At 40.2% G+C, this 25,339-nt stretch overlaps 1 protein-coding gene across 1 annotated transcript in view; it reads left to right on the top strand.

Moving 5' to 3' along the window:
* ATP8B1 (ATPase, aminophospholipid transporter, class I, type 8B, member 1) overlaps window positions 1–23,053 on the top strand; it is a 28,065-nt gene extending 5,012 nt beyond the window's left edge. Inside the window, exons 3-27 of the mRNA XM_010292240.1 lie at window positions 438–551; window positions 1,095–1,193; window positions 1,300–1,361; window positions 1,776–1,848; window positions 1,944–2,014; window positions 3,830–3,912; window positions 5,694–5,852; window positions 6,025–6,113; window positions 6,864–7,054; window positions 7,951–8,159; window positions 8,998–9,041; window positions 9,183–9,339; window positions 10,527–10,715; window positions 11,469–11,581; window positions 12,060–12,224; window positions 12,552–12,663; window positions 14,089–14,164; window positions 15,007–15,139; window positions 16,314–16,599; window positions 17,362–17,585; window positions 18,537–18,620; window positions 19,588–19,833; window positions 20,088–20,226; window positions 21,882–22,012; window positions 22,823–23,053. Coding sequence (XP_010290542.1) covers window positions 438–551; window positions 1,095–1,193; window positions 1,300–1,361; window positions 1,776–1,848; window positions 1,944–2,014; window positions 3,830–3,912; window positions 5,694–5,852; window positions 6,025–6,113; window positions 6,864–7,054; window positions 7,951–8,159; window positions 8,998–9,041; window positions 9,183–9,339; window positions 10,527–10,715; window positions 11,469–11,581; window positions 12,060–12,224; window positions 12,552–12,663; window positions 14,089–14,164; window positions 15,007–15,139; window positions 16,314–16,599; window positions 17,362–17,585; window positions 18,537–18,620; window positions 19,588–19,833; window positions 20,088–20,226; window positions 21,882–22,012; window positions 22,823–23,053 — 3,480 coding nt within the window. The remainder of the gene's footprint in view (window positions 1–437; window positions 552–1,094; window positions 1,194–1,299; window positions 1,362–1,775; window positions 1,849–1,943; window positions 2,015–3,829; window positions 3,913–5,693; window positions 5,853–6,024; window positions 6,114–6,863; window positions 7,055–7,950; window positions 8,160–8,997; window positions 9,042–9,182; window positions 9,340–10,526; window positions 10,716–11,468; window positions 11,582–12,059; window positions 12,225–12,551; window positions 12,664–14,088; window positions 14,165–15,006; window positions 15,140–16,313; window positions 16,600–17,361; window positions 17,586–18,536; window positions 18,621–19,587; window positions 19,834–20,087; window positions 20,227–21,881; window positions 22,013–22,822) is intronic.
* Window positions 23,054–25,339: the final 2,286 nt, after the last annotated feature.

Genomic DNA, 25,339 nt, shown 5'->3' on the forward strand with positions numbered 1-25,339 from the left:
TGCCATTGTGCTAATACTATGTTAATTAGATGTCAGTTAGGAGCTCACTCTCAGTTCAGCAGTTGTTCCCTTTGTGGTTATCTTGTTCCTTCCCTCAAGGTTGTGCGCCTTGTCAACTGCTCATAGAGACTAAACAATATCCTCCGCTTCATTCCTCGCATACCTTCAGTGCCTCCTGAATAAGTCTATGTATTGTATCTGGATTTGTTATTTGTAGTTTGATGCCCGAGACCAGTTATATCCCTACTAGTGATATCGTGTGTTTAGCAAACAACATGGGAAGGCATTACAGAGAAGATTGCCTAGGAGAAGGAAAGCACTGAAGTTTTCATAGGAAAAATTCCACTAGTAAAATGCTTTCTTTAAAAATATGTATTGTACATTTGTAATGTAAGCAGAATCTGCTGTTGTGAATGACATTTGTTTTTCTTCAACAGGGCAATGTAATTAAGACATACAAGTACAACCCTATCACTTTTTTACCACTGAATCTGTTTGAACAGTTTAAAAGAGCAGCCAACTTCTATTTCCTCATTCTTCTCATTTTGCAGGTAAGAAAGACAGAGAGAATACTAACTGTGAAGTGAATTTGAGGTGCTAATCTACTGAGCTGACTAAAACTTGTAACACAGTGCAGTGCTATCCTGTCTGGAAATTGCAGAATACATTGCAAGGGACTGTATCTGAACTACTACAGAAACTAAGCCCGTCTTAACAGAAATCTGGAGAAACCTACACTACATTTGTATTGGCTAGGATGAGCTAGTTGCAGAGTTCACGAATTTCATGGGGAAAAGATGTTTCTTCTACTCTGTAAAACATGATGGCCTTAAGTTCCACTCATGAATCAGAAGCTCCAACAGAAAATATGAGCAACTACAGTTCTTATTTAAGCCATTGCTGAGGTAGGGCAGCATGGTCAAACTCTCCCCTGAGTGTTTTGTTCGTCTTCACAACCTGACATAAGTGTCTCTGATGTTAAAATTCTCTCTCTCTTTTTCTTTCTTATGTTATAGTGAGATCACTATTAAACGTCTCTGAATTGAGCTTGATTGATAATCCTGTATTGAACTGATTTTATTTGTCTTTTGTAGTCAATTCCCCAAATAAGTACCCTGTCATGGTATACAACACTGGTGCCCTTACTGTTGGTGCTGGGAATAACTGCAGTCAAAGACCTAGTGGATGACATAGTAAGAAACATGTTTTGTTAATATTAAAGGCAAAAAACCCCACTTTTGTTCATTTCTTTACTTGTGATATGCAGTAGGGAGTACATTCTCTACTCCTGATTTTCAGGCTCGTCACAGGATGGACAATGAGGTTAATAATAGGACATGCGAAGTCATCAGGGATGGAAGGTTTGTACTGTTCCCTTCTTAACTTTGTAGGTAATGTTTGTTGCCTTGTTACTAAGTTTCATGACAGATCTTAAAGCATAGATGATAGGGAAAGTTCAGCTTTTTGTTCTCTACTGTTCCACGTGTCTGTGTGAAAACCTAATTGAAAATGGAAGAGAATTGCTCAGAGTAATCTATCTGTGGCGCTAAATCCGTGCTAAGAGCAACTTCTTGGGGAGAAGGACTGAAATTCACATATAGGTGAAGAGGGAAGAGGTAGGTTGACTTCTAAGTTATAGACTCCCAAGTAAATTGCAGTTTCCAGAAAGAAAAAACACACCAAGTTGTAATGCTTTCATACTAAGGAAAGTTCAATATAAAGTGCATAGTGTTCTAGATTAAATAGTAATACTTATTAAACTATCTTGATACTAGGTTCAAAAACACAAAATGGAAAGATATTAAAGTTGGTGATATCATTCGTCTGAAGAAGAATACTTTTGTTCCTGTAAGTGCTTTAGATGTATTTGTTTTAAGTTTTTACAAAGTTCTGTAAGAATCTTGACTTGGATTTATTTGGTGCTTATTTATTTGTTTTTCTAGGCTGATATTTTGCTGCTGTCCAGCTCAGAACCAAACAGTCTCTGCTATGTAGAGACAGCTGAGCTAGATGGGTAAGGCTCTATTTAAGGATTTCTTAGGTTTAATTTTGGCTTACTGGTAAAAGAGCGAGAAGGGTGTATTTGAGACTCTACTTTTCCCTTTCTAAACCACACCTGGAAAACTGTCCAGTTTTTTATTCCTATGACTCAAGGATCATTAAAAATTGGTGAAGGTCCATGGGAGTGCTTCAAAGATGTCTGAAGTGTTGGAGAATATTACCTATGAAGAAAGGGTCTTCCAGTGTCTCAAAGACAGTTACAGAGAAGATACTCTCTTCACAAGGATGCACCCTGACAGGACAAGAAGTAATGGATACAAGTAGCTCCAGAGGAATTTCTGTCTGCATTCAAGAATAATTGTTCTCACCGTAGATAATTTTTACCTTTGGCATAGTATGCCCAGAGAAGTGGTGGAATTTCTCTCACTGGAAACAGTCAAGGCTTTGCTTGACAGGGCCCTGGATAACCTCATCTAACATCCTCCAACAGGAGGCTGGACTGTTGATTACCAGAGGTCCCTTCCAACCTGAACTTTTCTATGATTTTAAACTTTTCTTATTCCCTGGCAGTGGGAAGACGAAAATATGTTGTCCTGTCGTGGTTGAGTCCCAGCCAGCAACTACGCACCACGCAGCCGCTCGCTCACTCCTCCACAGTGGGACGGGGGAGAGAATCGGAAGGGAGAGAATTGGAAGAGTAAAAGTGAGGAAACTCATGGTTTGAGATAAAGACAGTTTAATAAGTAAAGCAAAAGCCGTGCACACAAGCAAAGCAAGACAAAGAATTCATTCACTATTTCCCATGGGCAGGCAGGTGTTCAGCCATCTCCAGGGAAGCCGGGCTCCGTCACTCGTAATGGTTTCTTGGGAAGACAGACGCCATAACTCCGAACGTCCCTCTACCCCTTCCTTCTTCTTTTTCCCCCAGCTTTATATACTGAGCATGACGTTATATGGTAGGGAATATCTCTTTGGCCAGCCTGGGTCAGCTGTCCCAGCTGTGTCCCCTCCAGCTTCCCGTGCACCCCCAGCCTGCTCGCTGGCCGGCCAGCATGAGAAGCTGGACTGTCCTTGACTACTCAGCAACAACTCAGAACATCAGCACCTTATCAACATTTTCTCATCCCAAATCCAAAACATAGCTTCACGCTAGCTTCTATGAAGAAAATTAACTCCACCCTGGCTGAAACCAGGACATATGGGTTTGTCTGTGAAAGGTTTTCATAGAAGCTGCTTAGATAGCATAAATCTTACTGTTTCTGTCACATTGCTTTGTAAATTTTGTTTTAGTTCACATTGTCAGAAAAGCTAGTGCTGAATTCTTTTAGAGAAGTCCGTAATGATACGGACATCACCTAATGAGTTAAAATGTTAATTTTTCTGAAGGAGCAGTGTATTCCTCACTGAACCTTCAGTAAAAAATGATTGCTTATAACATCATGCAAAGCAAGGATCTGTTTGTGTTGCAAAGGGTTTGTTCTCTATTAGAGCTTTTAACAGTATTAGTTATTAAATATTGCTTTCAAATAACCATTACTTCAAACTTAATTATCGTGTTAGTAAAACAATGAGTCTGAGAAGCTTCACTTCTCTACAGTGAGCAGAGGTAAAGGGGTAACATTTCCCTTGTGAAGAAAAGCAGCCAGTGTAAGAACTGGTCACATGGTTCGTGAACGTTTAATATCCGTGCAAATGCACGCCTTTACCATTGCTTCCAAGTATGAGGTTGGTACCTACGGCATGTTGATTTACTTAATTTAATGTTGTTCAAACTTCTTTCCCATATCCATGTTTTTAATAAAGTGACCTTTTTATCCTTTCTTCTTAGTGAGACTAACTTAAAATTCAAAATGGCACTTGAGGTAACACACAGATATCTTCAAGAAGAAAGTGCAATGGCAGACTTTAATGGTTTGTACAGTTACATTCTTACAACTATTCTAATGTCCCTTGAGCAGTTTACAGTACACGTAAATAAAACATGGGTGGGGATGGAAGCATTGCCAGTGGTGCTTGTGATTTTGGAGTTAGTGGCTTCCTGGCTTTTGTCACGAGACAGCGTAAGCAAGTTGCACAAAGGAAACTGTGCTGCTGAGCAAAATATAGCCTGTTTGAAGGCCAGGTTGGATGCGGCTTTCAGCAACCTGGTCAAGTGGAAGGTGTCCCAGCCCATAACAGGGGGTTGGAACTAGCTTTTAAGGTCCCTTCCAACCCAGCCCGTTCTATGAAGATGAGACCTTTGCCATGAATGAGCTATGGCACACTAAGTAGAGTGATGAAGCCCTTTATTAGTGTTTGTCTGCCTCTTTTCTGTGGAAAAAAGTATGTTTGCTGTCAGGATTGGATCTGGAGAATATTTTCTATTGTCCTTTTCATGTTTATCATTATGATATAGCTGCTTTCTGTGTGTGTTGTGGAAGTGTGAAGGGCAGGAATCCCTTCTCTTACTGAGATCTGACACAGAGTTCTATCTCAAGCTGAATTTTTTATCAATCCTAAAATGGCAAATGCTTGGGAAAAGAAGAAGAGAGAAACAAGAGACGTGGAAAAGACTCTGACCAAGTAGGGACTGTTCCTGGTTTCCTCCAGTATGAGAACTGAGGAATACAAAGTGAAATGAGAAACAGAGAAATGAAAAATAAACAGAAGGGAGATGCTTTTTCACACAATACGTAGTTAAGGTAAAATTCACAGTTCGACAAAGGATGTTGTGGATGTAAAAAGTTTGTGCTTTCAAAGAACATCTCTTGAGCAAATTTATATAGAAGGAGAGCCTGTCTACAAAGACATCAGCTCTGGCTCAGGAGATCTGTTGGCTTCAACTTGCTGTGAGACTCTGAAAGTGTTTCAGTGGCCTGCACCTGTAACTTCACTATTCCTTGCACATCCACCATTCTTGATGGGAGACAGGGTTCAGGGCTAGAGACAGCAATGTTTTGGCCTGAAACTGTCATTCTGTGCTCCTCTCTAGCAATTAGCAGTTACCCTGACATTTATATTTGTTTATTTGTTTCTGAAACACAGTTTTGATAATGGCAACTGCAGCATGAACCAAAATTTTAGGATGAGGTCAGTTTTGGGGATGGAAATGCAAATATATAGCATCAAGTGCCAGTCATAAAGTAGGCAGTGGGAATAGGGCAAGTCCTAAGAGTCAACGTAAAATGTCACTTTGTCAGCTGTGATATTCAGGTAACTGTATTGCAGTAAAGCAATGCAGAGTGGCAACGTGTATCTGTAGCAACGTGTTGCGTGAAGGTTGTCTTCCCCTTATGGGATCATTGCTACTAAGTCTTCAGTGGCAAAATGAACTGAACAGCGTAAGATCCAGAGAGACATATACTCTTGTAGGTAGGCTTTTGTTAAAACTTGAGAAATGTTAAAAGAAAAGGTGAACAAAAGGTGCCCTATTTGGCAGTGAATGCTGTGTGTACTTGTCTTGGTGCAGAAATGAATTCTCTCTGCTATTTCAATCTGGAAAGCAAAATACCACCCTAAGATAATATATTTAAAATACCAGCAATACAGTACTGAATATTTGTACACCCTAAATTTCAAAGAAATTGTGTATTCAGAACACTCGTTTTCTCAAAAACCCAACCTCACAAAGTAAAAGTATTTCTATGGTGGATACAAATCAATATGCTTTTATTTAACTGTTGTATATTAAACATTCTCCTCCAAAATTTTAGGTCTAATTGAATGTGAAGAGCCTAATAACAGACTGGATAAGTTTGCAGGAACATTATTCTGGAGAAACATGAGTTATTCACTGGATGCTGATAAGATTTTACTACGTGGATGTAAAATCAGGAATACAGACTTCTGCCATGGAGTGGTCATATTTGCAGGTATTTATGAATTGAACATGTGTAATACTTGCGAACTAAAAGCATGCCCTATAGAGTGAAATGACATCTTTATCTTATAAACAGTGACTGTATTTTATGTCCCAGTTCTGTAAAACAGTAATACTAGCACTTGTTTGCATATTGTATCTTTCTTTTTTTTCTGTATTTTTAGGTGCCGATACAAAAATAATGAAAAATAGTGGAAAGACAAGATTTAAAAGGACAAAAATTGACTCCCTCATGAATTACATGGTTTATACTGTAAGCCTTTTTGTTTACAATTCAGATTTTTGAGTTAATTTTAAAGAGATAAAATGAATACAAATTTAGGAAACTTCTTTCTTTTGGTGTAATAAGTATGTTTCCACCATGTTTTCATCTGATGAGTTGGGATGAAGTAGGAGAGAATCTAAAACGGTGCCTCACTGTTGGCAGAATCTGCAACCCTAAACTGCAGTTGCAGGGCAGCCTACGTGATGCAGAAAAATGGTTCAAACCCAGTGTTGCAGGTGTTTCTGCTTGTCTGCACTAAACTGTTGGACAGAGACCTGAGGACCCTGGTCCAGAGGTCCATTCAGCCTGAAAGGTTCAACACCCGTGGTTTTTGTCCTTGGTCAGCACCTGTGGGCTGCATGTATGAGGAATACCCGCTGTCCTACAACCTGCACTCTACTGAGTGTGATTCTGGGATGAGGAAAGAGGAGAGAGGAACTGGCCTGTTGGCAGGCAGAGGCATTTAACAGGGCAAGACTGCAGTTCTGCCCCTGCTCCAAGCATGTTCACATCCTCTTTTTGCTGTCTGCTTAAATAAATGTAAAAATATGAAAATGATGCTTGGGGAATAGACTAAAATTACAACTCATATTATTTGAAGAGACCATTTTGTGGGAAAGGTTTACTCCCCTTCTTACTTACAAATACATGTAATACTTTATTCTGAACATGGAGATTTGGAACTTAAGTCAAGGACATGTTTCTGAAGTATCACAGGTGTCTCTGTGTACACTGTAGATTTTTGTCGTCCTCATCCTGCTGTCGGCTGGCCTTGCCATCGGACACACTTACTGGGAGCAGCAGATTGGCAACTTGTCTTGGTACCTCTACGATGCACAAGACTTCAGTCCTCCGTATCGTGGCTTTCTTAACTTTTGGGGATATATCATTGTTCTGAACACCATGGTTCCCATTTCCCTCTATGTGAGGTAGGTAAATACCTTGGCCTTTAATAGCTGAACTGGTGATAGGATTGAATTACTTCACTTATGGATTAATGGTGAAGGGACTTCATCTCCCATTGGTATTGCAAATGCAGCTTCATGTTGGATGGAAAAGCATATTAATTCTCTGTCTTACTGAAAACTGGATATACTCACGCTCTTCACTGACGTTTTACAAGAAAATGATCTGTATTGCTTTCATATAAAATCATCACTCAAGGATCTTTGACTCAGAATTTAAAGATATCAAGCATTTCTTATAGTATAAAGCGTATCTTCTCTATACTTTGACTAAGAAAGCAATGATCTCTGACAAAATTGGAGACTTGATCCTGCTAGTGTTTAACTTCTCTAATTCTGCAGTCACAGTGCATGAAGGAAACAAGTTGAAAAAAATATTAAAATGGAAAAAATTGTATTTTTCAGATTTATTCTGAAAAGAGAGGCATTACTGCTCCATGAAGTGTGAATAATTTTGCCTTTGACAGACCTGGCTGTAACGTATTTGAAGTCATCTGGCCTCCTATCCGCTCTTCTCCAAACTGTACTTAAAATGCTCTTCCCAAGTGGGATTTCTATTTGTTATGGGAGCAGCACCATCGATGCTTTTGGCTTGATAAGGCCATAGAAGCTTTTCCCCAGTTACTGCAGTGTTGTTGAAGCTGAGCTATGTGGTCCGACATCAGTTTGAGTGGCCTGTGTAGGCATGATGGTGCTCTGTAGTATGCTGGTAAAAGTAATTGTTTTTTCTTAAGCTGCTGAGCTACATAAGTAATTTGAGTCCTGGAAAATGGTCAGCGTCCCCTGGATCTGATAATATGTCATTATTTTGAAATATGAGATGCAGCTGGGAGTGATAAAATTAATTTTATTTCATTCAGTGTCGAAGTGATTCGTTTGGGCCAAAGCTATTTTATAAACTGGGACCTGCAAATGTATTACCCTGAGAAGGACACGGCCGCGAAGGCCAGAACCACCACGCTGAACGAGCAGCTGGGGCAGATCCACTACATCTTCTCTGACAAGACGGGAACGCTTACACAGAACATCATGACGTTTAAAAAATGTTGCATAAATGGCCAAAGATACGGTAAGTCTGTGCCACACTGCTGCACCCTGGCTAGCACAGGAGCTCCCATTTGTGGCAGGAGCACAGGAGGAAGGCCCTGCAAGTCCCTGCAGAGCACAGATGGCAGCCTCTGACCAGGCTATACAAATGAGTAGGAATTTTAATGCTTGTTTGGAATGAGGTGCATACGAGTCTTTTATTTGCAACTGAACTTCCACAATTTAGCCCTGGCATTGAGTAAACCTTCAGTAAAATAGAATTGTTGGGGTTTTCCCACTGTTTTTCCCCTTAGAAAGGGGAAACTGATGGACCGAAGTGGAAACTTCCCAGTAGAAAGGTCAGAAATGAGTAATTTACACAATGCCTTACTTTTGGTAGAAACACTCAGGGACAAAATTCGTCCAGAAACAAATAAGAAAATTTAATAAAGAACAGCAGTTTTTAATTTCAGTGTTTGTTACTTCCATTTTCAATTTTGTCTGGATTTCAATATTTAGAATATGCAGCATATGTTCTCCAAAACTATTGCTTGGTCGGTTCAAATAAGGAAGAACACAGTGTGCTAACATCATGTGCTTTTTAAACATCCTGCCTCTGAAGAGAGGAATTTCTGACAGTGACAGCTGTCTTCAGCAAACACATATGCTCTATTACAGTTCCACCGCAGGCTTTTTTCCTTACATTTAGTATATATACATTAGTATACAAAGGTACTGTGGCTGTGAAAGAACTTGCTTTTCTTGAAATCTGAGCTATTCTAGTGTGGTAGATATTCTATGTATTTTTTACTTTGTGAATGAATTGTAAAAACTTTGTTATTCTGTCCTGTGCCTTCTAACTGATGGTGCTTGCATTGCAGGAGACTGCCGGGACGGAGCAGGGCAGCTTCAGAGCCACCCAGAGGTAGGTCAGTCTGATCTGGTGCTGAAGTCCCTACGGTCTGTAGAACAGGAACTGTTCCCTTGTCAAAGTGTGGAGAGACGCAGGTAGGCACAAAGCAACTGCACATGAGAACTCAAACTCTCCCTTCTGTTTTCTAAGCAGCAAGTGGATTTCAGCTGGAACATGTATGCAGATGGAAAGTTCTTGTTCTATGATCACTACCTGATAGAGCAAATAAAATCTGGAAAGGAACCAGAAATGCAAAAGTTTTTTTTTCTGCTTGCTATTTGTCACACAGTCATGGTTGACACTTCTGATGGTGAGTATGTTTGGATTGTGTTTTTATTTTCTTGTGTAAGGAGAAACAATAATTCACATTCAGTTGCACAAGGGAGAGGTCCAAAACTAACGCCGATCCCATAAGTGAGAAGGAGCGCTAGGCTGCTCTTTTAAATTAAACAAAAGCAAGAGCCAGTGCCATTCCCTGTGCTGAACTTATGGCACCCTTTATGGAAGGACTGTCTTTATGACAGTTGCAGTTGTGGCAAATGTGCACCTTAAATAACAGCAGATATAGAAAGGTAGGGGAACAGTTTATACAGAGGTCTTGTGTTTTCATGTTATGGGTCTTCTCTCTGTTCAAATACATCTTTAAAATCTCAAGCGTAAACCTCAAATAAAATTATCACTAGCGTAGTCTCTGGTTCCACGTACATATCTGAAAGTACAAACACATTTGGGCACTTGTTTTTGGTGTAGAAAAACAAGTGTTTTCAGCATGAGGGTTTCATGCTCTTACTCCTTGGAGACAGCCCCATGGCCATACACAAATCATGTATGCCTGTCCGAAGAGTATTGGCAGCAAATAACCAAAATGAATAACAAAAACGTGACAGAAACTAAATTTAGAGGTGAATGGTTATGGAAGAATTCATGAACGTGAAAATTAAGGTTGGAAGAATTAGGTTAAAACATTGGAGAGTAATATTGCTTTACTCCTATCTTTGTGAGAGCTTTGTAAAACCAGAGTCTCCTGTCCGTCCTTGCTCATCCTACTAATGTTTTTGGGGTCATTTCCACTACATTATATTGGTGTCTGTGGCCAAGGAGTTGTCTTTTGGAGCTTCCTTTGAAAATGCTTAAATGAATGCATTGAGAAATTAAGATATTTAAGATATTTAAGTTATATTTCCTTTGAGACTGAGAAGTTTTTGCTTTTATACCTGGAGGGAAGAGGGTTCAGTGACTTACCCCGTTTGGAAAGTACATGTAATAAAAAGGTGGTGGTGGGGGGGGTGTCTCTAGTCCCTCCCCTCTATGGGCACTGCTATCAAGTGCTGCAGCAGTGTATTAGACCCCACTTCAGAAAGGGAAAGGACTTTCCATGTCCAGCTCACAAACACTCTGCAGAATGGGTGTGGATTTTTCAGCTGTGGTGACCAAGTGCCCCTGTAATGCTCAGGTGTATCCTGGCTTTCTCTTCTTTTCACTGTTTCAATGACACAGGTCAGCTCAATTACCAAGCGGCTTCCCCAGACGAAGGGGCCTTGGTTACGGCAGCCAGAAACTTTGGTTATGTTTTTCTTTCACGAACACAAAATACTATCACTATAAGTGAAATGGGGATTGAAAGAACTTACGATGTCCTTGCTATCTTGGATTTCAACAGCGATAGAAAACGGATGTCTGTCATTGGTAAGCTGATTACAACCAACCTTTATAGTACAGGTCACTTGTATTTCATGGGTGAAAAAGTACATCCAAGGGAAGCTGAAGTCAAGAATTAAAGCTGTGTAACACAGTCCTGTGATAGATTTTAATCCACATAGCAGTGGATAGCAAAAGAGAGGCTTTGTAATTAGGTGCAAATATGTCCACTGGACAGTCCTGGTGTTCAGGCATGGTCTTTGCTGGAGACAGTCTTAGGTCGCTTTAGTAAAAGCTTGAAGAAATGCTGCAAAGATGATTTATTCCCCTTTTTCCTCAGAGAACAAACAAGTTATACGTTTCTCTAGTTATTGGAATGCTAGGTATGCAGGTTGAGGTACAAATGGTCTTTAATTTTGATCAATTTTAACTATCTTTAAATAAGTCAGTCTTGAATCAGTTAGAGATGTTGTTTTTAAGGCTATAATTATGGTGCATCATATCTCTAGTGTATGTCTTTGCCCAGCTCCTATGGGCAGGTGAGATGTTAATACTATATGAACCATTATAAAAAACATAATCCTTGGGAGTTTAAATATCCTCTCCTGTCATGAAAGAGAAGAGAAATTGCGCTTGTTAACGGAGTTACTTAATTGAACAATATTGGAGATGATGAAGAAGAAACATGATCTTGTAGTGTTGGTACTCAAGAGCAGTAACTAAAAAAATCTAACCTGAAACTATTCCTTTATTTAAATGTAGTCTAACATTTTGTCCTACCTGTCATATTTTACTCCACAGTAAGAGAATCAGGTGGAAATATAAGGCTATATTGTAAAGGGGCTGATACAGTAATTTATGAATGGTTGCACCCAAGGAATCTAAAGAGAGAAGCTACAGAAGAAGCACTAGATGTATGTTTGTATTTTATATGCCGTTTTTACATTTAAAATTGTTTATTTCTGACTATAATTTTATTAATTTCTTTTTCCTAATCTATTAATACAAATGCAGACCTATAATTGGTTCTACAGGTCGTCCCAAACCTGAGAAGTAATCAAAGCAATATGTTTTCGTGCATATTCTTAAAAATGCATTCATTTTCTTTTCATGGGAAGTAAACTTAAATTTTGTCTACATGCTTTTTTTTTCATAGTTATCAGTACTCCAGATCACTACACTCTGTTCTATTTGTCACCTCTTCACTCTTTCAGTTCAGACTGCCTTGTCAGCTATAATTTAATTTTTGGCATTTCTGAAATACCCAGGGTTAATTGCTCAGACAGATTTGTTTTCTCAGACTTGCCAAATGCTTATGATCTTAACTTTTATGTTTGGATTGCAAATGAAGAGTTTTGCTTTGTGGATATGTTTGTTTTAATTATTTTTCAGACTTTTGCAAATGAAACTCTCAGGACACTATGCCTGTGCTATAGAGACATTAGTCATGATGAATTTGAAGCATGGAATAAAAAGTTTGTGGAGGCCAGTGTAGCTACAACTAATCGTGATGAAGCTCTGGACAAAGTATATGAGGAAATAGAAAAAAACTTGATTGTAAGTCAAGCTTTAAATTTTTAGTATACTTTTATTCTTACATAAGAAGAAACAAAGTTATCCTTGTTTATTAGGACATTTTGATTTAGATCTTTCCAGCATTTTACTGGCTTTAGAGCCATGCCAAATTTTAGAGTTTAATAGAATGAAGGGAAACGTATTTTAGTACTTGTATTTCAGTATGGTCCCTTCTATATGCAAGAGTTTGTCTTTACTGAATCCTTGGCTTGAAGACATATTCAGAATAGTTTAATTCTCTACTGAACATAAATCAGTTTTCTTTACATGTTTATCCTACTAAATACCTATATTTCAAATATATTCCAGCTGCTTGGTGCGACAGCTATAGAAGACAAACTACAGGATGGAGTTCCAGAAACTATTTCCAGACTTTCAAAAGCAGACATTAAAATCTGGGTGCTTACTGGTGACAAAAAAGGTGCGTTTACTTACAGCCAAAGAGCTAGTAAAAACAGGATAAGGGCTCGAAGATAAACTGTGACAAATGCAGACTAGAAATAAAGCATATGTTTCTAGAAAAGCTTAGTATGAAGGTCCATTTAAATCGAAACTGGAGGAATTTCTACAATGTGCAGAATTTCATGCCAGTTGTTCCCAGTCCAGGTTACTGGATGGGCTTTGGTGTAACTTCTGTTCCTCCAACAGGTTAGCCTAGATGACTGATTTTGTGACTGTCTTCTGTAGGGAAATATCCAGCTACTGGATTATATTGCATTTTCCCAATGCAAAGCAAATGCAGGACAACTTGCTTTTAACATCAGGCTTGCTTGCCTCTGACGGCAGGTATGAAAACTTGTCTTTTTACAGTGAAAATTCACTTTTCAAAGAATCACAAGTGCTGCTGACAGAGACTGATTTGGTTTTATTTTGGTTGTTGCCAGTCTGCGGTCCAGCAGCACATTTTGTTGAGTCAGTTCAAAAAATGGCATTAGATTTGTGAGTAAGAATGGCTGTACTACAACCTGGATGGAGGTGCAGCCAGACCAGCATCTCTCTGATGCTGGCAACAGCCTTGGTTCAAGGAATCCAGAGTAAGGGCAGGGCAAGATAGTGTGGCATACCCTGTGGTGGATTCCTGCAGTGCCTTTGGTGTAGTGGCTCTCTGACATGGAGACAGCATCTCTACCATCAAGTTAAGTATGCCCTGGTAGATCTTTGATCTTTATTCTGTGGATTGGCTGACAGAGTTTTCCAGGTCAGTTAACAGTTTTTGCATTCAAAACATCTTGTGACAATGCATTCCACCATAGCCATGTACATGTTGTAGGAAGTATAATTCCCTGTTGTTGACTTTAAATCCATCACCCACTGTGCCTTCATTGCCGCACAGTTCGTGTATGACAAATAATTAACAAGCATTCCCCCAGCTTCTCTGTGCTATGTATGATTTTTTTTCCTGTTCATCCACACTGTGGTAATGTGTCCTGGTTTCAGCTGGGATAGAGTTAATTTTCTTCACAGAAGCCAGTGTGAGGCTGCATTTTGGATTTGGGATGAGAAAATGTTGATAACATGCTGATGTTTTGGGTTGTTGCTAAGCTGTCAAGGACTGTCCTGCTTTTCATGCTGGCCAGCCAGTGAGAAGGTTGGGGGTGCATGGGAAGCTGGAGGGGACATAGCCAGGACAGCTGACCCAAATCCAAAACATAGCCTCATACTAGCTTTTACGAAGAAAATTAACTCTAGCCCAGCTGAAACCAGGACATAACGAAAGGGAACTTCTCATACTGAAGTATAATTTCAAAAATTACTTAAAAGGACTGCAGGTATTTCTGGCTGCTCCCAACAGTTACTCATGACAGAACTTTAAGTAAATACTTTCCTCTCTTATTTTGTATTGTAGAAACTGCTGAAAATATTGGATTTTCTTGTGAACTCTTAACAGATGAAACAACAATCTGCTATGGAGAAGATATCAGGCAAGTGAAAAGCACAAAGGGTTTCTTTTGTGGAAATTAAAATAGTTCAATTTTTAAAATTAACCCAGCAGTAACATTGGTTTATCCCACAATGACTGAACAGTATTTCTTGGCAGTTGTTCAGCTGTACATTGTCCATTTCTTTGCTTTTATGGAATTGTGATTTTACATGGCAACCTCTTAATTGTGGGTAGAGGTGGTGATATCCTGTTTGCAGGAGGTTATATGTTCTAGGTCAACATCTGTTGACACTAGATTTCTCCTGTAGTTCAGAGAAGTCTGGAGCCCACCTGGAGTGGGGCTAAGCAGGTCTCTAAGCAAGTCTGGAGCCCACCTGGAGTGGGCTAAGCAGGTCTCTCCCTAGTCCCAGTCTTGAGCAGTTGCCAGGTTTTGCTCTCGCTACCTCCCCCTGAACTCCAGCACTACCCCAGCTGGTCTTTCACTCTATCCCATGCCCCTGTATGCAGCACAGACCTATGCTATAGCAACACAGTGGATGACAAGGTATTCAGCGCTTAGGCATAAAGAATTTGTCAAAATGGTTAGACCCGAGTCAAAACAATGTGGGGCTGGGAGAAGAACTAGGGCCTTGTAACAGTGTCACAACTATTCCTGACTCATTTTTCCAAATTTTTCCTTAGTTGCAAAACAGCAAGGATACCAAACCAGCGTGATCCTCTTTTCACTGTTGCTGTAGCACTGCCTAGAACATAACCTAATATATGGCACAAGAAGTCCTTGCAGCATATATTGCATTTCTTTTGCAGACTTTCAGTCTGGGACTGATCTAGCTTAATGTTTATCCTTGATTTTTCTCTAATAGTATCCACCTCTCTTTCCAGTGCTCTTCTTCAAACTAGGTTGGAAAACCAGAGGAACAGAGCTGGATCAAGTGCACATTCTTCTCTAAGAATGAATGAGCCCTTCTTCCAGGATAGTAGAGATCGTGCTTTAATAATCACTGGCTCCTGGTTGGTATGTACAAAAGATGTCCTGTGTATTTGAGATTTTGGGATTAGCACAAAAGTCACAGTGTCCTTCACTGAGGACTCTGTTGATTTGTCTGCTTTGCTAAACCAATCAATGAAGATTCTTTGGCCATTGTGCCACCAGTTGAACGCATCTGCTTGATATTTATCTTCAGAGATATTTTTTGTTTTGAAGGTTGAAAATAGCACTCAATAAAATCAAGGAATGTCTTGGGCCTTTCAGATCACCCTCATAGCTGCCATCAAAGTAAAGCCAAGCCCCTGCAAAAGCATAGTCTGATTTTTGAAGTGTTTATTCTTCATGAGGATGCCAGTCTAATGGAAAAAAAAGAGAAGAGAGATGACTGCCAGTACTACAGGATGCATGGCTTCAGTATAGGCACAGAAATCGTGCTTGAAATGAGAGATGGAAGTGAAAGAATAGAAACAAAAGACAAGTTTCCTGCTCAGTCCTGCAATATAGTGCTCTCACAGGAGCTTAGAAAGCAGAAAAGAGCTTTTAGCAGAGATGTGACTAGCAGTAATTCAGTGGCTGTTACTCACCGTGTTGGCAGGCTGCTCTTACAGACACCTGGAAAGGAGAAAGCGCGATGAACAGCTAGGGACCGTGTGCCACGTTTCGGTGTTCCAGCCCAAAACCTTCATTTTGTATAAAGAAATGTACATCTGTGTATAAGGCGTAGTAAGCAGGCTGCAGATGCCTACAGGTAATCTCGCAGGAGCATCAGATAAAATTGCAAGTCTCTGTTACCCCCTACTTCAGCTGAACTGTGCCAGAGCTAACCCACGTATTTATAGGTCACTCCCACATGTGTTGGACATGGTCGTGCTTCCTTTAAGAGATGGGGAAATAGGAGAGAGGGAAGTTTAAATACCAGAATGTTTTCAAAAGTTAATTAGTTCCCATCAGAAGAAATATTCCTTCAAACTCTGCAAGAAGTGCTGTGACACTAAATACAAGCATTTTCCTTTTGTTAATCTCACCAAGTACCTTTTTTAATTGTTTCTGTAGCTCTTTGTTCGCTCCTCTGCATCAGCATTTTATTAAAATGCTATAAATGGGTGATGGGAGCATAATGAAGTTGTGTGTTGTATAGGCAGTACTTGGAGTCCAATTTGAAATAGTGTAGAAGGGAACATAAAATATTTTTGTTACACAGAATGAAATCCTGCTAGAGAAGAAAAAGAAGAAAAAGAAACTTAAACTGAAATTCCCCAGAACAGCAGAAGAGAAGAAGCAGCAAACTGAGAAGAGGAGAAGGGCTGAAGCTTACAAAGAACAGCAGCAGCAGAACTTTGTTGATTTGGCCTGTGAATGCAGGGCTGTGATCTGCTGTCGAGTGACTCCAAAGCAGAAAGCCATGGTGGTCGAGCTTGTGAAGAAATACAAGAAAGCTATTACTCTGGCTATTGGGGATGGTGCCAATGATGTAAACATGATTAAAAGTAAGGCAGCTGTAAAACTTCACTCAGTAGGAAAGATCTCTTCTGGGCGTTCTGCAGTCTCTTCGCTATTACTCTTTGTTCAGAAGACTACCATCTATTTCATTACCCACGTTAATGTTACTTGGGTTTTGTTAGCTTCTATGCCTGTGCTTTTCCTTTTTGCGGAAGCCCTTTATGAAATGGTTAGTGGTTTTTACTGATATATTTTAGCTTTTTCTGTAGATGTTCCCTGAGAAGGGACTTGAATTACATCTGTTATCATGTTATAGGTTACAAAAGTGTAATATGAAGAACAAAGCAGTAGCTTAGCTGCCGCTTGCTTGGAGGCATTAGCCATGCTGTATTGCAACTGGTGCTTTTTGAATCGCTTCCTGAGAAATCCCACTGAGAAAGAAACTTCTGGGATGTGGTTTATGTTAGGAGTGTATTTGTAAACCGCCCGGCTAGTTCATTCAGGGGTTTGTTCCTTCTCTGTCGTTGCTTAGTTCTCCCTTGGTCAAATTTCCCAGCATCCATTCTGACGGAACAAGCACTGAGAGAGAATCCAAGCAACAGTGGAGACATGAGCAGTAAATAACAGGGCCAGGAAGGGCTTATGCACTGTTGTGTTAGCACAAAGGCTACATTAAAGACTGTATACAGAAATATAATGAGGCAGAAGAACCTGAAGCAGAGAACAGGAACTGGCAGAAGAGTTGCTCAGTCATGTTGTTCCTCTCCCTTTGTTTAATATAATGTGTGGTGTTTGTCTCATTAACGTAGCTGCCCACATTGGCGTTGGAATCAGTGGCCAAGAAGGGATGCAAGCCGTCATGTCAAGTGACTACTCTTTTGGGCAATTCCGCTACCTCCAAAGACTGCTGCTGGTCCATGGACGATGGTCTTACATTAGGATGTGCAAGTTTTTAAGATATTTTTTCTACAAAAACTTTGCTTTTACACTAGTCCACATCTGGTATTCATTCTTTAATGGCTTTTCTGCCCAGGTAAGAAGGCATGCTCGCGTGTAATATTAACAAGCGGATCTTTCTTTTGGTCAGTGCAGAATGGCAAAGGCATAACCTGGGAAGTGATGGGAGCCTGAAGTTATTATCAAAAATTTCTGCAGGAGAATAGGTGATAACTACTAAGCTAATTACTTACAAGCTAAATAGTTGGTTATGATTTCAGAATACTGAAGCCAGTATCATGATTGTACAGGGAGGGGAGGAAGAGATTGTCATACAACAGTTTGGGAAACCTTTCCCAACCCTGCTACTTAAGATATTCCTAGGTGAAGTGAGATGGTGCATGTATATATTGGTAGGAAACCAAACCCAAATTTTTTTATCTTGAACTGCTGGCTAGAATGGCTTGAAATGTGCTTGTTGTAATTGGCAGTGTCTGAAGTTCACATAGTATTGAAAGGTTTTGTTGAATGGACTTTAAAAGTTGAGATGCATCTCCACGGGCATAACCAAAAGACAGGCAGATGTCATTGCATGGACCAGCATGGCGGGTCAGGGTCATAGTTGTAGACAAGCAGCCCTGAGGTTAATGCTCTTTGCTGTGGTGGAAGCTGTGGATGCCTAGGACAGGGCAAAAAAAGAACATAAAAAGAAACTAGCGTTCCCAGTCTTATATGTGAGATGCCAAGTTTTCATCACAGTCACAAATACAGCTATAAACCAGACTGACACTTAGTGTGAGATCTTTGGTTTTGATGGTGTTTCAGGTCAGGTAGCACTGATGGTTTGTAAGGAGTGGGGCAGCTTAATACAGGCTAAAAATAGTTTTAACAGAGCTTTGAACGAAGGTGCTGCTTGCCTTTTGGGTAAGCACTGAGACAGGTAATTTAATGCTACAGTAGAGCATGTGTGAATTTTCTCAGAAATTGGAAGGAAAAGGTGTAATCAAAAAAAAATCATTAACTACTAAAACTCTTCCTCTTCTTGCAGACAGCTTATGAAGACTGGTTCATCACGCTGTACAATGTATTGTATTCTAGTCTCCCGGTTCTGCTAGTGGGCTTGCTTGACCAGGTATTCTCCATGTGGTTAACAACAGATGAATCCAAAGGCATCTAACATCAAGTCTTTAATTACACTGAAACTGGTTGCTTTATTTTATGTACAGGGCATTTGGGGGGGGTGTTTGGCTTTTTGGCTTTTAAAAATGCATTCCTCTTCCCAGTGTGTGAGGTAACAACAGACAGTAAGCAGAGGGTTACTGAAATAGCCAAAGTTATTCAGGTCAGAGGTCTTCAGTGCTAATAATGTTTGTTAAAAATAATTCTAAGTGCCTGCTATTCCATGAAATCTTTCACACAGCGCAGCAATGGGTGGCTTTGTTAATGGGAAAGATATTCCTTGCTTACCATTCTGAGCTGAAGATGTAAGGACTGAACAATTTTAAATTAGTGTATTTGACAGGAAGTCTTGGTGTGTAGCATTTGTTTTAATTCAGTGGGACAGTTGCTTTTGGTCTTCTCCACTGGTTTTTCCATACAAGGCTTACCTACTGATTAGGCAAATCAATGATTCTGCTTTCTTTTGTGATAAAAGCTAAGCAATAAATTCAGTACCAATTAAGCTTCACTTGAGCATTTGTTAGAGACTTAAAGTCAGGACACGCAATGATAGCCCCCATCTTCTGCTTATTCCCTGTGTAGGGAGCACCATACCATACCATGCCTTCAACACCATACATGGCTGTAAAGAGCTATGCCACTGTGGACGTTCTTGTCTTGGCAAATAATGGGCTAAAAATCTAGAAGCATGGAAGTGGGATATGTGATAACTTTGAGAGAGATGTCCTGCAGTCTGGGTTCCTCCTACTTGCATGCACTACTCTGCAAAGTCCTGCTGCCCACACTGCTATTTGAAAAGGGAAAAGAAATCTGCCGTTTCTTTTGGGACATTGTATAGTTGAGCTTCTTATTCTTCCATGTTCATACTGAGAACAAGAAATTGCAGCAATTTTTTTTTTTTCTTTTCCCCCTTTATTAAGGATGTGAGCGACAAATTGAGTCTTCGGTTCCCTAGACTGTATGTTTTGGGACAGAAAGATTTACTTTTTAACTACAAGAAATTCTTTTTAAGTTTGCTTCATGGAGCTGTAACTTCATTGATAATCTTCTTCATACCATATGGAGCTTACCTTAAAACGATGGGACAAGACGGAGAAGCACCTTCAGATTATCAGTCATTCGCTGTCACAGCAGCATCTTCTCTTATATTTGTCGTCAATTTTCAGGCAAGTAAGCTTAGCTTCCTGATCTCTGTTGCTCTGAAAGCACCTTCTGGTCATGTTTCAAAATTTGTCTACTAAAAACATAACAATATGCAAAAAGCTTTCCTTTTTTGTCTTCTCTCTTCTCTGTTGATGCTCTCTCTCTGACTGACATGTAACTGGATGAGAGATGACTCGACCAAAATGCTGTCAGTCTTCAGAGTAGTTGATATTATTTTGAATTAATAAATTCATTTGGAGCTTTTGTTTGCTTTCAGATTGGCTTGGATACATCTTACTGGACTTTTGTTAATGCTTTTTCAGTATTTGGGAGTATTGCACTTTACTTTGGTATCACATTTGACTTCCACAGTGCTGGAATCCACATTCTCTTTCCTTCTGGCTTTCACTTCACAGGTCAGTCCTTGCATTTTCTGATTCTTGTTCCTGTCTCACACAGCTTTGTAACTTGAGCAGAACTATGGCCAAAATGTCATGGCATGAACCTGATGCTTGTGAAAGGAAATGATGTTAAATATTAATTCACTTCCAAGGAAGGATTTTGTTTATGTTTGGGGAGAGATTGCTTTATTTGAGTATTTCTTTTCTTTCCATGAAAATGATTTGGCACTTGATGTTGCCCAGTAGTAGGAGTCCGCAAATGAAAACTAAGTTAAAATTGGTTGGGCAGCTTAAGGTAAAAGGAGTGCGATGATCCGGCAGGGTATGTGTTTGCCAAGTTGTTCTAACTGATCAGCGGAAGGTAGAACCCCAAAGACAGAACCAAATGCTGTTAGCATTGGGATTTTGCTGGAAGTCGGGAGGTGTAAGTAGCAGCCATTAGGAATTTGTTTTGAGGCAAATTGTGCTTTGTAATTTTCCTGATGACAAATCTTTCTTATGTTGCCTTGGATCTAAATATCCCCGCCCCCCCCAAAGTAACAAACCCCCTCAGTTTTATGTTCTCATTTTTAAGCTGAACCCAACTGCAAAACGGTAGTTGCCTCTAATACAATGTTTTTCTTTGACCTTTAGTAACATTTTAGACTTTGTAACTTGTTTCTACATGGATACCTTATGCATTTCAGAAGTTTATAAAGATATGACTGCTACTTAGTTTGTTAGAAAGTTCCATGAGGTTGGGTGTTTGGCTACTAAATACCTCTTGCTTTCTAGACCACATATATACCAATGATACCAGGAGGACTTTTTCTTGCTTTTGTCCTGCTTTAAAGCATGAAAAGCTATGCATCTCAGCCAAGCGTTTGTCTTGCAGCCTCCTGCAACACTTAAAAGGGCTTTGACATTAATAGGGCTACGTTGTAATAGAAGTGCTTGATAAAATTCTTTCCTATTATGCTTTCTTGTGGTTTAACCTGGCCGGCAGCTGAACACCACACAGCAGTTCACTCACCCCTCCCAGGCAGGATGGGGGAGAGAATAGAAAAAAAAAAAAAAAAATTTCATGGGTTGAGATAGACAGTTTAATAGGACAGAAAAGGAAGGGAAAATAATAATAATAATGATAAAAGGTTGTACAAAACAAGTGATGCACAATGCAATCGCTCACCACCTGCCGGCTGATGCCCAGCCAGTTCCTGAGCAGCAGCCCTCCCCCGGCCAACCCCTCAGCTTATATACCGAGCGTGATGTCCTATGGTATGGAATATCCCTCTGGCTGGCCTGGGTCTGCTGTCCTGGCTGTGTCCCCTCCAGCTTCCCGTGCACCCCCAGCCTCCTTGCTGGCTGGCCAGAGCACGGAAGGCTGAAAAGTCCTTGACTGCTTAGCAACAACTGAAAACATCAGCATCTTATCAAAATTTTCTCATCCCAAATCCAAAATGCAGCACTATGCCAGCTACTAGGAAGAAAATTAACTCTATCCCAGCCAAACCCAGGGCTTCTCTTCAAACCAGAGTCTCTGAATAAAAGCTTGATGTTGTGATATACAACAGAATACCTGAATGTTTGGTCCTCAGGAAAGAAGCTGTGGCTTTTAGTATCTTATTTGTGTTTTATAACTAGTTTACTTGATATTTCATAAACTAATTTTTTGCTCTTTTTATTCCTAGGAACTGCTCCAAATGCTCTGAGACAACCGTACCTCTGGCTGACCATGATTTTATCAGTTGCTATTTGCTTACTTCCTGTATTGGCACAGCGTTTCTTATCAATGACAATTTGGCCTTCAGCAAGTGATAGAGTGAGTAAAGTCTTACTACTTCAGTTAATTTGTCATGTATTTACTTACAAGAGTCAGTATTGGTGCTAATATTGGCGATAAATAAGTGACTGTGCCCTAGAGAGAGAGAAGTACTCGGGACTGGAGCGCAGGTGCTGTGGCCAGGGAGGGTGGCAACAGGGCTTTCCGAAGGCCAGACCGAGCCTGCCTTCTACCTGGCTGACAGCTGGTGCTATGGCATCTTGCCGTCCAAAGCGGAGTGTTCTTATTTCCCAATATCTTCCCTGTATGCTTCTGTGTGGTGCAGAGGTACGTGCACAAGCTCAGCACGCAGTTCAGTGTGGGCTAATTCATCGTTTCTCTTGGCTGAGCGCTTGACTTCAGAAACCACAGAAACCTACTTTGAAGCCACTGGTGGCCTGACTTTTGTTTTTATTCGGGCTCTGTTGGAGTTCCATTATTATGTGTCAGAGTATAGCGGAGAGTTTTTGCTTCTGTTTTGCCTTGAGCTGACAAAAGATACTGAAGAAGTGTCAGCATGAGAACACAGGAATAGCTTTCAATTACATACCTTCAGCCCGCTTCAGTGAGAGACATTTAAAGATAAATGCAAATAATGAAGTTCAAAATAATACAGTAAGTCTTCCTGAAACAGTGATGTATTACTGCATATATTCTTGTATCTAACAAAATCAAATTTAAACAAGAGAACCCTCCTGGTAAGCAGTTTAAGGATATAAAAAAGTATTGGGTTATTTTTCCAGACAGTAAATGCAAGCAAGCTGTTTTCCCTTGTAATCCATGAACTAATCTGTCTTTGCATGCATGAAGATTCAGAAGAACCGCAAGAAATACATGGCAGAAGAACAACAGTGGAAGCGAAGGCAGAGTGCTTTTCGACGAGGGATATCTGGCCGTCGTTCTGCTTATGCTTTCTCCCATCAGCGGGGATATGCTGATCTTATCGCTTCGGGTCGCAGCATACGGAAAAAACGGGCTCCTTTAGATGCAGTCCTAGGCAACAGTGTGACGGAAGTCAAAGATGCTCATGAAACAAGCTGATTTACTGCATTTATCCCAATGACTGCACCAAAAAAAAAATTTTTTTTAAACAAACTCGGGATTTTTTTTTTAACCAAATGGCATAAGGATATGAAGTTTTTATGTTTTATCACAGAATTTCCTGGTTTTGGACTACTGGAAACATAGAAAGGCCAAGAGTTCTCTACAGAGCTACCAGTCCTGTGCAACTGATTTCTGTTTAATGTGAAAGTGAAGGATATGTGTGCTAGAGTATGAAAACCCAGCATTGTAGTTTTATTTTTTTAAGTGATGTCTGGAATTGCAAACTTTTTTCACATTTTAATAATACGTTGGTGTAAAACTGCAGCTACATTTCATATTTTGTCTTTGAAAGCAAACTCCTAAGTATCAGTTACCTTACGTGCGCCATTTCATTAAATTGTACAGTCGTAATGGCCTATCAGATGATCAGTCTTTTGATAGCCCTAGATATTCTTATGTGAGCTTGTACAGCTGAGATTAAGATATATCCGGTGATAAACTTTAGTCAGCGTCAGGCTTTGTTAGGAACTCTGGCATTTATAGGTGTGGTTTCTGTTCCTTTCTCTTTCTTCAACAGTTCACTACAGCTTGCTGCACTAAATTGAGAGAGATCATTCTTTGCATCTTGTTTAGTATGAGTGTTACGCCATTATTCCTTTCATAGCCAAGTCCTTGAATTCCCATGGAATGAAGGGATCCGAGTCAATAGTTAACGGAGGGTTTTTTTCTCACTTGCTCTTTGTTTCTCTGCCTTTCTCTCTTTCCAACTCTGGAATACGTTCCTGTCTACTTACACAGTGTATTTATGAGCAGATATATCTAATGTCTGGAAAGCTCCCTTTGTTCAAAAGGCAAAAGTTTGTTCTTTTCCATTTTAGAGTCAGTAATGGATAACTAGAAAACAGTCGCTTTTAGATGGAATGTATTTCTCTTGCTAGCGATTCAATTCTTTACAGTGTAAAAAGTGTTTTTTTATGAAGTCTCTTTACATTTGCACATACTTTTACTCTTTTGAGTATGAATGTTTCACTTTTATCTACTTCAGACTCCCAGACTAATGATTACTGAAATGGTTTTATAGTAAAAATCATTATATAGCTCGTTTAATGGAATGTCCATTTCAAAAATTTAATGCAAATAAATATCCTAAAGCTTACAGCTTCTTTTCTAATAAGTATATGGGTAAGAATAGAAGTGTGAGAGGAGTTTCAGTAGGAAATGGAGATAACTAATCTCTGATTGAGATAGATGGGGTTGGTCTTTAAAAAGGGAAAAAAACCCAAACCTCACCACGTGTTGGACTCTAAAACTGGGTGTAATATTAAAATATTAAATATGTAAATTGAGGTGGGTATATTCGATATATTTTATTTCTAATGAGACTTACCAAAGACAAACATTTGTCATTAGATAGTGATTGTTTGGCTTCAGCTGGTCACAGAAAGCAAAACTGCTTTAGTCAAGGTTTGGTCATTTGAAGGGTGACCAAAAAAGTTAAGAAAAAGTAGATGAGAAGGGACCTTGAAAGCTAATAGGTTTTGAGCCTGCTGAAGTGTTCTTCCCCTAATGAGGAAATGGTCTTGCTGTTAGTACCAAGGCAGGCAATAGCAGAGTTCACTCCACTGTGCTAGGGTCTGTTTTATCAATGTAGTTTTATTACTTGGACAAAATGACAGCGTAGGCAATGCAGAACTGTGAACGCCAACTGAGTTTTGGACCACGCTTTCCAGTCTCAAACTGAGGAGAAGTTGAAAGGAAGATTTTAAGTTTCTAAGTAAAAACATGGCTTTTCTTATAATCTCTCTACCAGTGAGCGACTTCAGTCACTTGTCTAAGCTAGGGCTCCATTCTACTGCTCGCTCCTCTGACTGGTGTTACTCTGCCTTCCTCTCCCTGCTGCTGGAGGAAGGTCTGTTCTTGCAGCCATGTGCCCCAGAGCCACTGGCAGCAGGCACGAAGGTGGCGGTGGGCGTTCACGGAGCCCGAAAGGCTTTGGGAACCGCTCGCGTCCCCTGCCCGAGCACGCGGAGGCCCCCTGTTCTGGGTGGCCGGCAGCGTCCCAGCGCGCTCGCGGGCGGAAGCCAAGGCCTGAATGGGGGTTTAATGGAAGGACAGAGATGGGATTAAACGCAACATCACGCTGGAACGTCTGCAGGGGTATTCCTGTAACAATTATAGTCTCCTGCGTCGCCAAAGGCAAGGTGAGGACATTACCGGGGAAGAACGGGCAGCAGTGAAAAAGAAAGGCCCCGGCACCGGGGGAAGAGCGCGGCCTGTGCCGCC

This window comes from Phaethon lepturus, unplaced genomic scaffold, assembly GCF_000687285.1.
Source record: "Phaethon lepturus isolate BGI_N335 unplaced genomic scaffold, ASM68728v1 scaffold16038, whole genome shotgun sequence".
Lineage (NCBI taxonomy): Eukaryota > Metazoa > Chordata > Aves > Phaethontiformes > Phaethontidae > Phaethon > Phaethon lepturus.